This window comes from Suncus etruscus, chromosome 20 (assembly GCF_024139225.1).
Source record: "Suncus etruscus isolate mSunEtr1 chromosome 20, mSunEtr1.pri.cur, whole genome shotgun sequence".
Taxonomy (NCBI): Eukaryota; Metazoa; Chordata; class Mammalia; order Eulipotyphla; family Soricidae; genus Suncus; species Suncus etruscus.
The window spans coordinates 27340802-27358239 of NC_064867.1; the positions used below are offsets into that span (position 1 = coordinate 27340802).

The 17438-nt window shown below is 37.6% G+C and overlaps 1 protein-coding gene across 1 annotated transcript in view; it reads left to right on the forward strand.

Moving 5' to 3' along the window:
* The window catches only part of DNAJC13 (DnaJ heat shock protein family (Hsp40) member C13), a 121012-nt gene that overhangs the window by 25531 nt on the left and 78043 nt on the right, over positions 1-17438 (forward strand). The window contains exons 4-13 of the mRNA XM_049766484.1: positions 330-479; positions 1144-1185; positions 4707-4907; positions 7378-7584; positions 7678-7773; positions 8733-8824; positions 12392-12558; positions 12668-12747; positions 12832-13001; positions 16713-16812. Of these exons, the coding sequence (XP_049622441.1) occupies positions 330-479; positions 1144-1185; positions 4707-4907; positions 7378-7584; positions 7678-7773; positions 8733-8824; positions 12392-12558; positions 12668-12747; positions 12832-13001; positions 16713-16812 (1305 nt within the window). The remainder of the gene's footprint in view (positions 1-329; positions 480-1143; positions 1186-4706; positions 4908-7377; positions 7585-7677; positions 7774-8732; positions 8825-12391; positions 12559-12667; positions 12748-12831; positions 13002-16712; positions 16813-17438) is intronic.

The following is a 17438-nucleotide window of genomic DNA, read 5'->3' on the forward strand; positions in this document are numbered from 1 at the left end:
TTTTGGTTTTGAATCATATTCAGCAGTGTTCAGGGATGGAACCGCTGGCGTGCCAAGTGTGCACAACTAGTTCTGTGAGTTGTCAGCTTCCTGGTTCCTCACTTTGATACTTAATTTGTATTAATGTCATTCATCACAGATTGACTATCAATAGGATATTTTTTTTGTTCTTGATGACTTAAAACCATTAAAAGCTTTGCTGTAGACATGCTATAAGACTAGTATTTTATAGAGTTTTCCTTTTAGTCGGTGTTTATGAAGTTGCAAAAAAGTAATATTGTATTTTACTATATCATAGCATCAGTTGAAAGTTATTTTGTTTTTGTTAGTGGCCTTATGGAGACATTTGCAGTATCAGCCCTGTTGGAAAAGGACAAGGAACAGAGTTCAACCTCACATTTCGAAAAGGCAGTGGAAAAAAATCTGAAACTTTAAAATTTTCTACAGAGCACAGAACAGAACTTCTTACAGAGGCACTGGTAAGACTAAATCTGTTAATAACCTCAGATTTTCTGTTTTTAAGATGAAGCAACTGTGTTAAAGAACAGAGTTCTTTCCTTCTTGTGCTTATTTTTGCCTTTTGACCTTAAATTTTGCTCTGAAACTTAACTTTTCTCTAACTAAATCTTATATTGAATAGTCTTTGTAATTTCTTAAATGCTGTTTTCAGAATAAGGCAACTAGTGTGTTTGAGCCTGACTCATTTTTTATTAAAGTTCATAAATTAAAACATTAATAACTTTTTAATATCAAATTTTGTAGTTGGGATTTAGTTTTAGACAGGAAGGTTGAGCAGTGAATTTTCCTTACCAAGACAAAACAGTCGTATGAACATTAAGTAGAAATAAAAAATGATCAGACTTAGGTACCAAATTCAAAGTCAGTGACAACTGGATTGATACCCAATCTACAACAAATTAGACAGAGAGGAGACCACTTATACTAGCAGCCTGGGGAGCAAAGGAGGAGGATATGGTATCCATGCTGGGAACGAGGGGGGAGAGGAAGGACAATATTGGTGGTGGGAATGCCCTTAATTCAATGTCACTATCTACCTAAAATTTTACTGTGAATGATTTGTAATCCACTTTGGTCAAAATAAAAATATTTATTAAAAAAAACTGTTGTGATTTTCTTTTTCAGAGATTTAGAACAGATTTTTCAGAAGGAAAAATCACAGGCAGGGTAAGTATTTAACAGTTATTTTTGCCTCAAAATACTCAAATTTTGCCCTTTATTGTAAGGATAATTCCATAAGGGCCAGAAAAATAGTACAGTGGGTAGGGTGCTCACTTTGCAATTGGCCAACTCTGGTTCCATCTCTGGCATCCCATGGTACCTCAAGCACAGCACCGCCAGAAATAATTTCTCAATGCAGAGCCAGAGTGACCCCTAAGCATTGCTGGGTGTGTCCCAAAAGTAATAATGATAATAATTCCATAGTCTATATTTTTATGGAGAAAGAAAAAAGTAAACATACCTTAGTGTCTTCTGATACTATATGATAGAGATGAATATATTGTAACCACAAAGTCAAATGTGGATGATTGTATTTATGCCTTTCAAAGCTAATAGTTAGAAAAATATCTTTAGTGCAATTAAGACATTGTAAATAGTGCTGTAGCTTTAGTGTAGTTTCCTATTTCAGAAGTATTAAAGTTTTAAATATATCAAAATGGCTTACATAATTCTTATACTAATTTTAAAAAAGTCATAGTTGCTTACTAGAAACTTTTGAACTTTGTCAGAACTTAAGTCAGATTTCAGCAACATTAAAACTAAATTTGAGTTTTCTATAGAGTAGGAAGGTGTTTTTTTTCCCCCCTCTGCTCCTTCCTTGAAGTACTGTCATTCTTCCTTAAGGAACTGCTATGGCGGGTCTGCTGATTTTGGGTCACAGCAAGAATAGTGTCTACGTTGGTAGCACTGTTCTGAATGCTGGCCTCTGGCGAAAAAAAACAGAAACTGAGTTCTAAGATGTTGCCAACAGCTTCATTTCTCATCTTTTTAAAGCCCTCATCCTTTCTATGGATGTTCTGCAGCTTGTTTTAGCATCTCAGAAGCCTCACTGATCTCTACTCAAGAGATTGGCTGCTTGCCCAGGAGCCATTTAAAAAAAAATGTTAATGGTAGAGTTGCTTCTCTCTTGTTCCTGATAAACCAGTTAGATTCCTATAAATCAAAACTCAGTGTTCTCATGTTTAATAGTTCTATAGCAGCATGTAGGCTTTCTCTGTGCTTCGTGTTGGAAAACAGCTATTGCAGGCCCATTAGAGATTTTGTGTAAATTTCCCTTCATGTTAGTTGATTTCCACTAATAATCTGTCAGGCAACGAGTTGGAAACAGTGTCTTTAAGATGGAGGAACTGGGGGCGGAGTGGTAGCACTGGTAGAGCATTTGCCTTGCATGCGGCTGACCCAGGACAGACCTGGGTTCAATATCTGGCATCCCATATGGTCCCCAGAGCCATGAGTAACCTCTGTATGCTGCTGGGTATGCCCTCCACCTCCAAAAAAAAAAAAAAGAAGAGGGAGGGACAATATTTAGGTGAACCAGGACTAAACAGCACCTGCATCTCCTACAGAAAAATTCAGATTTATTTTCTCCCAGATGTTAAGCTGGCCCTTGTCTTAGTTGTGTTTGGTCCTGAGACCCCCAGTTGTTCCCACATGGATTCTCAAACAGGGTCAAATCTCTTTGTTTTCTTCTCTATTTCTCTCCTCCCTTTATATTACCTCTCCTCTTTCCTCTTTTCTTTCCCTTTTCACTTCTTTCCCTCTTTTCCCTTTCTCTGTCTCTCCTTCCTCCTCCCTTCTTTTCCTGTTTTTCCCTTTTTCTCTTTCTTCCCCCAGTCCTGAGAGAGGGGCAACTTTTCATCTGCTTTTTTCCCTTTGTTCCTTCACTGTTGGTTATCAGCTGGGGATTGTGGAGAATACCCTGAAGAATGGGTTGGGGATATGAAAACATGAATAATCTAGAAAAGCCCTTCGTTTTGTATCCTATCTACACTTCAGGTGTGCTGCTTCTCCATTCTTCAGTACAGAATCAAGGCTCTGGATGTTTGGTTTATTCAGGCATTTTCTTGATCAGTAAGCTAAGAAAACTTGGTGTTAGAATCATTCTGGATCTCTCTCTCTCTCTCTCTCTCTCGCTTTCTTTTTTTTTTTTTTTTTTTTTGTATTTTGGGCCTTACTCCTGGCTCTGCACTCAAAAATCACCTGGCAGGCTCGAGGGACCACATGGTATGCCGGGAATCGAACCACCGTTGGTCCTGGACCATTCATGTGCAAAGGCAAACGCCCTACAGCTGTGCTATCTCTCCAGCCCCACAAGATAATTTTTTATTTCAGCATAAGAAATAGTTATTCTCAAGCATTTGAATTTTTACTTTAAGAAATAGGCAACTGATTGCATTCCTCATATTGATGGGTAGAAAAGTGGCTTTTTAAAGTGGATGTGGGATTATTCATTTCATACCTGACACACTGCATCATTGTGCTTTAAAAAAAATTGGGGGAGGAATGGTGGCACACCTGGCAGCTGTCAAGTATTACTGCTGGCTCTGTGCTCAGCAATCACTCCTAGCAGATCCTGGAGAACCATATGGGATGCCTGGGTTGAACTCGGGTTAGCCACATGCAAGGCAAACATCCTAGCCACTGTGCTATTGCTCCAATCCCTAAGTAATTTTCTTATTGTAATTTTGATTAATGGCCTCAGCTACACCTTTTTCTCTTTTTAAGATAAAATAGCACAGTAAACAGACGTTCACCATTCTAATAGTTTCTGATACTAGCTAGATAATATAAATTACCGAGAGATGTTATCTAAGATTGTTTCAGTGCAATTTTACTTATTAAGGTGATCTCTTGTAAAGAAAACTAGTTGGTATTAATAGAAACTCTCAGGGTCAAACTTCATCTTTTTAGTATGTATAAAAGAAAATCTATATTCATCTGAACTAGCTCATAATGTTTAAATTTGATTCTACAATTTACCCAAAATGTGTGAAATCTTTTTCGGGATAAAACTCTTTAAGAATAGTCTTTCTATTTAGAATTTCCCTTTTTTGGATTTGCTGCATAAGTTTGCCTTATGTTTCATAAGGGGCCAGAGTGATAGGGTGTTTGCCTTTCACACACACAGCTGACCCAGGACATACCTGGGTTCGATCTCTGGTGTCCCATATGATTCCCCAAGCAAGGAGTAATTTTTCAGCACATAGCCAGGAGTAACCCCTGAGCATTACCGGTTTGGCCCAAAAACAAACAAACAAAAATTTGTTTCATAAAATACTATAATAAAATCTTCGGTTACAAAGGAAGGATCTGCTGCCTTCAATGAGACTGAACATTCATTTTGTTTTCCATTTTTTGGTCATATCTCTGAGTGCTCAGGATCTATTACCAGCCCTATGCTTTGGTTCGCTCTTGGCAGTGCTCAGGGCACCAAGTGGTGCTGGGATTTAAACCCAGTTCTCCTTCATGTAAAATATGTGCCTTAACCATTGAGCTTCTCTCTTTGACTGTGCACCGTCTAATTAATTACTTAAAAACAGTTTAGATTACTCTTTAACAGCTAAAAATTATTTTTAGCAATTTTATATTACTTCTAACTAGTCATAATATTGTTTGGAATTTTGTTTTGTTTCAGCAGTAACATTATAATTATGAACCTAAATGTAATAATTTTTCTTTCTCTCTAGAGATACAACTGCTATAAGCATCACTGGAGTGATACTAGAAAACCTGTTATTTTAGAGGTAACTCCTGGAGGCTTTGACCAAATTAATCCTGCAACTAATAGAGTCCTCTGTTCATATGACTATAGGAATATTGAAGGCTTCGTAGACCTCTCGGATTATCAAGGAGGGTTTTGTATACTTTATGGAGGATTTAGTAGGTTGGTAAGTAGTATTTCATTTTGATGGTTTTAAATGTGACAGGACCATTTGTAAAACAACAAGGCTTTTATACTTTATTTTGAAATTTTCACATGATTCTTGTGGGAGGAAGTTTGGTATTAAAATTATTAAGGCCTTGCTATCAAGGAAATCTGAGCTTGAATTCTAAATTGACATTATCTGGAAGTTTATCAACTGTCTTTAAAAAAGAAATTTAAATAAAAATTATATCCTTCCCTACTTTTTCTTGTTGTTTGTAACCTAAAAATTCTTTGAAATGTCAAATTTGCAACATTTAGTATGGAAGAGAGAGATGCTTTTATAATGAAACGATTTAGATACTGTTAATGGAAAAGGAAACATCATGCCCTTTTTAATTAATTAAATTTCAAATATTAAAAATGAGTACAATTAAAAAAAAGAGCAGGAATCTTTTATGTAGAGAGACTCAATTAAAATAATGTCAAGAATTATTTTCTTTGAGAATTTTAATTCCTGAAGCTCCCATAGTGGAATAAATACTGTTCCAAAATATAGTTTTCTATAGATATATGATGAACCTTCCCTTAGTAAAGAACTAATACATCTTTTAGACTCATAAGAGGGTAGAAGCTATCAAAAAGGAAATAAAAAGCATATTGGTGGGGAAATTGTTTACCAAATTGATTTATAAAATATGTTAGTTCCTCAGACTTAAAGGCCTAGGCTAGAGAGATAGTATAGGAAGTAAGGTACTTACTTGCCTTGCGTGTACTTTAGCCAACCCTGATTCTGATCCTAGTATAATGTATAGTCCCTTGAGCACAGCCAGGGAAAGCTTCTGAGCCCTTCTAGCTATGGCTCAAGAAACATCCCTTCCCATCATCCATCATCCCCCAAAACCAACCAAAACAAAATTAAAAAAATTAGTTAAAGGCCCTTTTTACTAGATAGAACTATTTGCTTTTCTATAGTGCTAGGTATCAAATGCAGGGACTCACTTTTTTATTCCCCCACCCTACCCTGGCCTTTCATTTTCTTTTTTGTTTGTTTGTTTTTTTTGTTTTGTTTTGTTTTTGTTTTTTGGGCCACACCCAGCTTTGCTCAGGGGTTACTCCTGGCTGTCTGCTCAGAAATAGCTCCTGGCAGGCACAGGGGATCATATGGGACACCGGGATTCGAACCAACCACCTTTGGTCCTGGATCGGCTGCTTGCAAGGCAAACGCCTCTGTGCTATCTCTCAGAGCCCTAGCCTTTCATTTTCAAGGCAAGCTACATCCCCAGACCCTTGATATTACTCTTACCCGGGTTACTCATCCTAGTAACCCTCCAGATGGTAACCAGGCAGATGACTTGTTACCCATGAGTCAAGATGCAAAAGATTAAGTTCAGGGAAAAAAGTTGTTACTTCCTCTATCTTAAAGCAGCCTATTGCCTGCCCTAGTGCTGTGCAAAGGTTTGTTCTCTTCCCTGGGCAATGGAGGTTGTAATAATCAGTGCCTTACTGGAAAGCGTCCTAATTATAGGGAGATGATCTTGTGTACCTTAACTGGACAACTGTACTCTACTCAACCAACCTGTGTACTGGAAGGATGAGAATTGTTCAGTATGCTACAATTGCCAGTGTTCTTTATTGCCTGATGGTGTGATTTTCAACTTTAGTCATTCACTTTTTGAGCTTATTTGGAGCCTTTTAAAAGATAAAGACACAGCGTCATTTAACTATGCAAATAGAATAATATGACAGTTTGAATTGGCATTGATGTGGTGTCCTGTATCCATAGTGATATGGTAAGCTGCTGGTAATAAAATTGTGTGTGTTTAAAGTATATGATTTATTTTGGAAATATGAGACAGAGGCAACAATATCTATCTTTCATGAATTTTTACTATAGGTTGATTCTTAATATCCACAGGCCAGTGATTTACAAACATTTAAACATTCTTCAATATAATCTCGCATAGGATTGCATTATTTAAAAAAAATTTTTCAAAGCTATCTTAATTTTAAAATGGAAATTTATGACCTGGAGAGATAGTACAATAAGTAGGGTACTTGTCTTCCACGTGAACCCAAAATTGATACCCAGTGTCCAATATTGTCTTCTGAGCACTGTCAGAGCCAAGCATTATGTGGTGTGACCCCAAACCCAAAAGTTAAAAAATGGGGGGATTGTGCCCATAGTTTCATTACTTTCATCAGACTTAGCTGAGATTCCTAGGTCCTCTTTTGAAGTTCAGAGCGCTGTTTTCCACTCTGAAATGAGAGTCAGACTGGTAGAAGACGATTTCCTTTCAATGATCTATTTATAAGATACCATGTCCAAAGTTTTATGATTTTAATTTAGTAATAATAGTGTTTCACTATATTGCTTCTTTATTAAAATGTACTGTCTGTTTTCCTCTAAAATTACCATGTCTGTCTTGTGAGTTGATGCAATGTAGTCATGTTTTAATTTTCAACCCTGACTCTACATTTCAAAATTCCTGCAGCATTTATTTGCATCAGAGCAAAGAGAAGAAATTATTAAAAGTGCAATAGATCATGCTGGCAACTATATAGGCATTTCATTGCGAATCAGAAAAGAACCTTTAGAATTTGAGCAATATTTGAATCATCGCTTTGGGAAATACAGCACTGATGAATCCATCACATCTTTAGCTGAGTTTATTGTACAAAAAATATCACCTAGACATTCGGTAAGAACTCTATGTATTCATTTGATATTGACATTTTTATCTCAATAACTTTTGTGTGCTTCAATTTTGCCGTTGGTTTGTTTTTTTTTTAAGGAACCTGTGAAAAGAGTTCTAGCCCTTACAGAGACATGTTTAGTAGAAAGAGATCCAGCTACTTACAATATTGCAACATTGAAGCCTTTAGGAGAAGTAAGTTACCTTAATGATACCTTTTTTCCCTGTATCGATACATGAGAATTTGTTTCTAGGTATCTGGGCTGGGGAGAGTAGATTTGTTCTGTGACCCTCATTGTTAACCAAAATTTGTGGTTTCTCATATCCTTTTTATAAAATGCTTTTGCATATAGCCTATATTACTTCTCGATACTCTCTGTATCTAGAAATCTCTTGCTTACTTAGCATGGCCTTATACAAAGTCTATGCTTGTGGGATTATGGGAAGACCATCCGGTTGCATTACTAATCGGAGGTGCTACATTCATAAAATAACATCCAATGAGAAACCATGGGGGAGTTGATTGACATAGAGACAGACAAATCCCATAATCCCACATATACTATTTTAGGGACTAATGGCAAGAAGTAAGTTTGTACAAGTTCAGTACAGATGTAAAACTTTAATTGCAGACCTAACTACATAGTTTGTATTTTCCCTCTGTGATTGGTCAAATTTCCCAGGTTTTGAACTCCTAGATACGGAGATCTAACAATAATTTCTTAATATTTTGTCTGCCTAAAAATGGGACACAATAACATCCTTTATAATGTTATATTTACTGGTGCTAGAACAATAATATAGCAAGATTAATGTTCCTATTAAGTGTTTTTGCATAAGTATATATATACTAACAGTGAAAATTTCCTTTGGGCTTTGAGCTTCTTTCAGTTCAGTGCTTAGAGGTTACCCTCCTTCCCCAGCCCATTTTCCCACATAAAAAGCTTATGCTCCAGTCTTTGAGGCCTCGCCTGGCCCCAATGAAAATTTTCATTCTAATTATTTTAAAATTTGAATGGGGTTTTTAAACATCTCTTAAATTTTGGTATTGTAAGCATGAAACTTTTAAAAATAATTTTGTTAAATATTTGAAGCAAACTGTAATTTTTCTAATGAAATTATTTTTCATTGAATTTAACCTTTATTTTCACTAGGTATTTGCACTGGTTTGTGACTCTGAAAATCCTCAAATTTTTACCATTGAATTTATAAAAGGGCAAATAAGGAAGTACTCTTCAACAGAAAGGTATCTGTTTTTTTTTTATTCATCAAGCTTCTGTGACTATGTATGGGGGTGACAAAAGTACTCCCTCAGAGATGAAAAAGAAAGATTTAAATCGAGAGCTTCTTGGATTCAAACTATGTTGTGTCCTTGGGATAGATACCAAGGAGTGAATTGTTGGATTATCTGGTAGTTGTAGTTTCAATTTTTGGGAGAAGTCTGGCTTTCTGTAGGAGACTGAGCAAATCTGTGATCCCACCAACAGTATTATTTCCTTTTTCACTGCATCAAAGGAAGGGACTAATGAATGAATACAAATAGCACTAATAATAGAGCTGAGACTCCTAGGAAGGGGACAGTCACACAGGAGGGCAATGTCTGATGAGAAGGGACTTGAAGACAATGGGAGAAGTTATTGGCACTTTGCTGGTAGGTATGGTTATGTAACAAGTCCTAAGCATAAATTCTATACTACTGGAAGCCATTTTATCTCATAGTGGTATAAATGCAATAAAAATGAGAACCTTCTTTTATTTTTCATGGGGGTGGGGAAGGAATTTGGGCTACATCTCGCAGTGCTGAGGGCTACTCATGCTTGGGAGTTGCTCTCAGTGGTGGTGGTGAAAGGACTATGCAGTACCAGGTACTGAACTGGGGCCTCCTGCATACAACATAGATTCCAGCATATTGTACTGTCTTCATTTCCCATAAACCTGTTATGAAAAAAATACCTTGAGCTTTTTGGATCATGTAATTTAGGAAAGGACATTTATTGCATATTTATAATTATTTATTCAGTTCAAATTCTTAAAGAAGAATAGAAATGGTGATATGATTAGCCAGTGAAGCTAACTTTTATACTTTTTTTTTTTTTTGGTTTTTGGGCCACACCCAGCGGTGCTCAGGGGTTACTCCTGGCTGTCTGCTCAGAAATAGCTCCTGGCAGGCACGGGGGACCATATGGGACACCGGGATTCGAACCAACCACCTTTGGTCCTGGATCGGCTGCTTGCAAGGCAAACACCGCTGTGCTGTCTCTCCGGGCCCACTTTTATACTTTTAAAGTATTTTAGTTTCTATACATTTTTGGAGGAGTTTGGGCCATATCCAGCGGAGCTCAGGGGTTTGATCCCTGGCACTTACTAGAGGGAGCAGCCCACCAGCACTGGGTATCATCTTCCTCACTCCATAAAAAATAATTTTGCAGATGTTAACAGAAAGAATCTCAAAGTATATAGTTTGTCATGTGCTTTGATGTTTAATCCTGATAATAGCCTTAGGCAAAAATATCCATTCATTTTCACTAAAGCATTAAAAAACAGACAGTATAGTCATTTCTTTGTGACTTTGGATTATTTTTAGACCTAATATCCAAGAGCAGTTCAGAAAAGAAAAAAAGACTTTTTAAAACAATAGACTTTAGACTGTAAAACAATAATAAAAGGAGACATGGGGGGGTATATTTAGAAACTAACCAAAAAAGGATAGATATTACTGTGAGTATATATTTGCATACACAATCACACACACCACACACACATATACATATTATATGTATACTCACACCACTCCCCCACATCTTCGATTATCAAGCCAGAATGATACTTTTTTTTTTTTTGGTTTTTCGGGCCACACCCGTTTGATGCTCAGGGGTTACTCCTGGCTAAGCGCTCAGAAATTGCCCCTGGCTTGGGGGGACCATATGGGACACTGGGGGATCGAACCGTGGTCCTTCTTTGGCTAGCGCTTGCAAGGCAGACACCTTACCTTTAGCGCCACTCGCCAGCCCCAGAATGATACATTTTTTAAATTTGATCAAAGTACATAATATTAAGAAAAAGGAATTACATTGATAAATGATTACCCACCCAAAATTAATTGTGCTTGAGGGTTCATATTTTTCCTTGTGTTAATTTGATGGATTAGGCAAATGCATAATGATACACTGTACAATATTACAGTGTCAGAATATTGTCTCTTACCTAAAAGTTCTCTGAAATTTGTGTATCTGCTTATTTATCCCTTTCACTATCTCTTTAAACTTTGCCAACTGATATTTAAAACATTTCTGAAGTGATGTGTTATTTAATACACGCCACTAATACTATTAATACTATTGATGTGTCAATAGTGTTGTTTATGCTTTTGCTGCATCTGAACCATCAGCAGAGTATCAGAGACCCTTTTGTGGATCCATCCCCTCCCCAATCACTTACTGTCTTACTGTCTACAGAGTTTGGTCTTTTCAGTGCTCTCATGGAGTTGAAGTTCAGATGAATGCTTACTTCAATAGGATTCTTTTGTTTTCTCCATGTATTTTATAGCTTGACAAGTTTTTGTTTTTATTGAGGTAGAATTGATATAAAAAATGTTAGTTTTAGGTATTCATGTGATTACTGAATCATCTCAGAGGCTTTAAGAGATCATCACTTTTAAGTGTATCTACCATCCATCCATCACCTTGCAGTGTTACAAGCACATTTTTTCCCTCGTAATGACAACAGGTATTCTCTTAGCCTCTTTCAGATAGGTACTACGAGATCAACTCTAGTCTTCATGGTGTTCATTACTTAGCTCACTTCTTTTAATTGCTGAATGATAATTCATTGTCAGATTGTGACAGTTTAGCCATTCATTAACTGAACAATACATGATAGCTTGTAAATTTTGTCCATTTTGAATAAAGCTGCGGTAATCATCAGTTTCACAGTTTTGTGTGAACATGGGTTTTCAGTTCCTTGAAGTAAATACTGAGGAGGTGATTGCTAAATTATATAGTCAGAGGATGGTCAATTTTGTAGGAAACCACTAAACTATCAAAAGTAGCTGTGTTGTTTTGCTCTCCCACTAGCCATAAATGAGAGAGTTCTGGTGTTCCGCTTCCTCACCAAATTTTGTCCTTATTAAAAATTAAAAATTATGCAATATTTGCATAGTGATATCTTGTTTTTTTTTTTTTGAAGAGGTAAAATATCTTTTAAGGACTTTGGATTATTCTCTATGTTGTATTTCTCATGGTTGAATTCTAACAGTTCTCTGTCAGACATATCTCTTGCGAGTATATTTTTCCATCTTGTGGTTTGCTATCTCATGCTCTTAATGGAAGTTTCCTGCATAAGCAAAACTCTATAGAGAAAGAAAGCAACTAAGTTGTTGCTGAGGTCAGGGAATTTTCTCACAAATGGGCATACAGGTTCTCTTTGGGATAATGGCAGAGAACCCAGGCTGGTTGTGGGATGACTGACTACACTGCTCTGAAAGTGTACTCAGTAATGACCTACCTCCATTTTAATTTTGAAAGTTATGTTTCAGTAAAACTTAAAAATTGCTAAATGGAAAGCCCAGAGAAATGTTGAAGCTCCAGTACAGAACTGACTTGTCCAAAGTTAAATGACAGCAAAGTGAAGAGCTGTGCTGGAATTTTAGATTTCCTGCAAAAGCTTCTGCTCTTTTAGTTACCAGGGTTTCCTGAGTGTTTCACACAGACACCCGACCCCCTATTAGTTAACCTGCTAAGGGGTCTGTGCTTCCTGAACTGAAATTCTCCTTGATTGTGAATCCTGACATCTTTTTACTTCTAACCTTGCTTAGAGATTCCTTACTAGCAAGTTTGCTGGATGGAGTAAGAGCCTCTGGTAACAGAGATGTTTGCGTGAAAATGACTCCGACTCACAAAGGCCAGCGGTGGGGCTTGCTCAGTATGCCTGTGGATGAGGAAGTAGAGAGCCTTCATCTCAGATTCTTGGCTGCACCACCCAGTAAGTATTGATTTAAATGCAGTTGTGTTTCCCTCCATCCTCTTAATAATAATTCAAGAGACAGAAATGCAGACTTCTGAGTCTTTTTGGACTTTTCATCTTCTTACAGATGGCAACTTTGCAGATGCTGTGTTCAGGTTCAACGCGAATATTTCCTACAGTGGTGTTTTGCATGCAGTAACGCAGGATGTAAGCTCACTTGTGTTATGGTTTATTCATTTTCATTGAATTTCACATGGAAACTTTAAAAATAAATACTCTTTCTTCACATAGGGGCTCTTCTCAGAAAACAAAGAAAAACTGATCAATAATGCCATAACAGCATTATTGTCCCAAGAGGGAGAGTTTGCAGCTTCAAATTCAGAACTGGAAAGTCAGTTCCATGCTGTGAGGAGGCTTGTGGCTTCCAAAGCTGGATTTCTAGCCTTCACTCAGCTTCCGAAGTAAGTTGTTTCTGGGTGGTTTTCTTACATTGCTAATATTTTCTGCATCACATGGGCAGTGCTGGAGGACTAGGTGGCAGTGCTCTGGGGTCCATGTAGTACTACGAATTCAACCTGGGCTACCTCAGCATGCAGAGCATATGTGTTCAACCTGTTAGTTGTCCCTTATCTTCTGAAATGTTCCTTTAGGGAACTCAGGTATCCCAAAATAAAAAATAATTAAGATAACTTCTTTATATCTGACCAAATCTTTATACCTTTTGTATGACATGACAGTATGGTAGTTTTTACTCATGAGAAATTTAAGGAGTATAGGTGGAACTGAAGGGGAGATTGTTTCCATACTGACAGTATGGCTATTGTCTCTTCCTTTTTAGTTTTAATTAACTTAAAAAGTCAAAGTAAAACTGTATGGATGTATCTCAGAGGTAGAGCACATGACTAACTTGTGAATCTCTGGCTTTGATATTTTGACATACCCTCTCTACACCTTCAAGATAAATTCAACTATGAATGTTCCTAGTAAATTTGGTGATGAAATGACAATGGAATTTTGGTAATGGGTACAATGAATCCATTACACACAAAGGTCCGTGATGCCCCTTAAATTGTATGTTATACATTATACTTCTTATACTAATGTTATACTAATGAAAACAAATAGGACAAAAATGTTTTCCTATAAAGAAAAGACATATTATAAAAGATGTGTTTTGTGGAATTCAAAATAAGTAATTGTTGTAGTGATAGTGTGTGAATTTTGAATGACTTCTTTTTTCATTGTTTTCTTTATTTAAACATCTTGATTACATAAATGATTGTGATTAGGTTTCAGTCATGTAAAGAACACCCCCTTCACCAGTGCAACATTCCCACCACCAATGTCCCAAATCTCTCTCCATCCCACCCCACCCCCACCTGTACTCCAGACAGGCTTTCCAGTCCCTCATTTATTCACTTGATTATGGTAGTTCTCTGTGTAGTTATTTCTATAGCTGTACTCACCACTCTTTGTGGTGAGCTTCATTGTCTCTGAGGATTGTTACAAAAATGACTTTTATTTTTCTTAAAACCCATAGATGAGTGAGACTATTCTGCATCTCTCTCTCTCTCTCCCTCTGACTTATTTCACTCAGCATGATAGATTCCATGTACATCCATGTATAGGAAAATTTCATGACTTCATCTCTCCTGACGGCTGCATAATATTCCATTGTGTATATGTACCATAGTTTCTTTAGCCATTCGTCTGTTAAAAGGCATCTTGGTTGTTTCCATTGCCTGGCTATTGTGAATAGTGCTGCAATAAATATAGGTGTGAGGAAGGGGTTTTTGTATTGTATTCTTGTGTTCTTAGGGTATATCCCTAGGAGTAGAATAGCTGGGTCGAATGGAAGCTCAATTTCCAGATTTTGGAGGAATATCCATATCACTTTCCATAGAGGTTGGACTAGACGGCATTCCCACCAGCAGTGGATAAGAGTTTCTTTCTCTCCACATCCCGCCAACACCGCTTGTTCTCATTCTTTGTGATGTGCGCCAATCTCTGCGGTGTGAGGTGGTACCTCAGAGTTGTTTTGATTTGCATCTCCCTGATGATTAGTGATGAGGAGCATTTTTTCATGTGCCTTTTGGCCATTTGTATTTCTTTTTTATCAACGTGTCTGTTCATTTCTTCTCCCCATTTTTTGATGGGATTAGATGTTTGTTTCTTGTAAAGTTCTGTCAGTGCCCTGTATATTTTGGATATTAGCCCCTTATCTGAAGGGTGTTGGGTGAATAGTTTCTCCCACTCAGTGGGTGACTTTTGTATCCTGGGCACTATTTCTTTTGAGGTGCAGAAGCTTCTCAGTTTAATGTATTCCCATCTGTTGATCTCTGCTTCCATTTGTTTGGAAAGTGCAGTTTCCTCCTTGAAGATGCCTTTAGTCTCAATGTCATGGGTGTTTTACCGACGTGTTGTTCTTTATACCTTATGGTATCAGGTCTGATATCAACGTCTTTAATCCATTTGGATTTTACCTTCGTACATGATGTTAACTGGGGGTCTATGTTCGCTTTTTTGCAAGTGGCTAACCAGTTCTGCCAGTACCACTTGTTGAAGAGAATTTCCCTGCTCCACTTAGGATTTCTTGCTCCTTTGTCAAAAATTAGGTAATTGTATGTCTGGGGAACGTTCTCTGAGAACTCAAGCCTATTCCACTGATCTGAGAGTCTGTCTTTATTCCAATACCATGCTGTTTTGATCACTATTGCTTTGTAGTACAGTTTAAAGTTGGGGAAAATAATGCCTCCCATTTTCCTTTTCCCTAGGTGTGCTTTAGCTATTCGAGGGTGTTTATTGTTCCAGATGAACTTCATAAGTGTTTGATCCACTTCTTTGAAGAATGTCATGGGTATTTTTACACTTGATCTTAGCCAAAAGGTCGAGAAGCGATGTCATGGGTATTTTTAAGGGGATCGCATTAAATCTGTATAATGCTCTGGGGAGTATTGCCATTTTGATGATGTTAATCCTGCCAATCCATGAGCAGGGTATGTGTTTCCATTTCCATGTGTCCTCTTATTTCTTGGAGCAGGGCTTTATAGTTTTCTTTGTTTTCACGTCTTTGGTCAAGTTGACTCCAAGGTATTTGAGTTTGTGTGGCACTGTTGTGAATGAGATTGCCTCCCTGACTTCCATCTCTTCCCTATCATTGGTGTATAAAAAGGCCATTGATTTCTATAGGTTGATTTTGTAGCCTGCCACCTTGCTATATGAATCTATTGTTTCTAGAAGCTTTTTGGTAGAGTCTTTAGGGTTTTCTAAGTAGAGTATCATGTCGTCTGCAAACAATGAGAGCTTGACTTCTTCCTTTCCTTTTTTTTTTTTTTTTTTTTTTTGGGCCACACCCGTTTGACGCTCAGGGGTTACTCCTGGCTATGCGCTCAGAAATCGCCCCTGGCTTGGGGGGACCATATGGGACACCGGGGGATCGAACCGAGGTCCTTCCTTGGCTAGCGCTTGCAAGGCAGACACCTTACCTCCAGCGCCACCTACCCGGCCCCAGACTTCTTCCTTTCCTATCTGGATTCCCTTGATATCTTTTTCTTGCCTGATCGCTATAGCAAGAACTTCCAGTACTATGTTGAAGAGGAGTGGTGAGAGCGGACAGCCTTGTCTTGTACCAGAATTTAGAGGAAAGGCTTTTAGTTTTTCTCCATTGAGGATAATATTTGCCATTGGCTTGTGGTAGATGGCTTCAACTAGATTGAGAAAGGTTCCTTCCATTCCCATCTTGCTGAGAGTTTTGATCAAGAATGGGTGTTGGACCTTTTCAGATGCTTTCTCTGCATCTATTGATATGATCATGTGATTTTTATTTTTCTTGTTGTTGATGTTGTGTATGATGTTGATAGATTTACGGATGTTAAACCATCCTTGCATTCCTGGGATGAAACCTACTTGGTTGTAGTGTATGATCTTCTTGATGATGCATTGGATCCTATTTGCCAGGATTTTGTTGAAGATCTTTGCATCAGCATTCATCAGGGATATTGGTCTGTAATTTTCTTTTTTGGCAGCGTCTGAGTCTGGTTTTGGTATCAAGGTGATATTGGCTTCATAAAAGCTGTTTGGGAGTGTTCTGAATGACTTCTTATATCTTATGTTAAGAATAAAGCTATATTATAATGCTCTATATACCTGTATATATTTTTGTTTTTCTACAGGTTTCGGGAGCGCCTGGGAGTGAAGGTAGTAAAAGCATTGAAAAGAAACCACAATGGAGTGATCCATGCTTCTGTGGACATGCTCTGTGCCCTCATGTGTGTAAGTGGTGAAAAGTGGAAATTAATCTTTATGTCAACTGATAGTTTATAGGCAGAAGGGCATGAGAATAAGGAATTTATTTTATTTGTATATTTGGAGTCTTGTACTCAGTGACTCTCAGGGTGTTACTCCTGGCTCTGCACTCAGGAATCATTCCTGGTAGTGCCGAGGAACCATATGGAATACTGGGGATTGAAGCTGGTTTGGACCCACTATCTCTACTATCTCTACATAGTACTTTCTATACTATCTCTACATCCTAAGAGAATAGGAATTTGCACAAGGCAAGAAGTAGATTGAATATGACAAGGTTATTTCCTTTAATGAATAGCAGGGGTCTGTCAGGCAGATTATTAGTATCAATTAAAGAGACTTCTTATTTGCTGGTTTAAGATTTGTTCCTGGGGACTGGAGTGATAGCAGAATGGTAGGGCATTTGTTTGCACGCAACGACCCAGGATGGACCAGTGTTCAATCTCTAGCATCCCATATGGTCCCCTGAGCCTACCAGGAGTGATTTCTGAGCACAGAACTAAGAGTAACCCCTGTGCACCTCCGGGTGTGGCCAAAAATACAAACAAACAAACATCACTTTGTACCTTAAATATATCTGTGGAAGATTTATA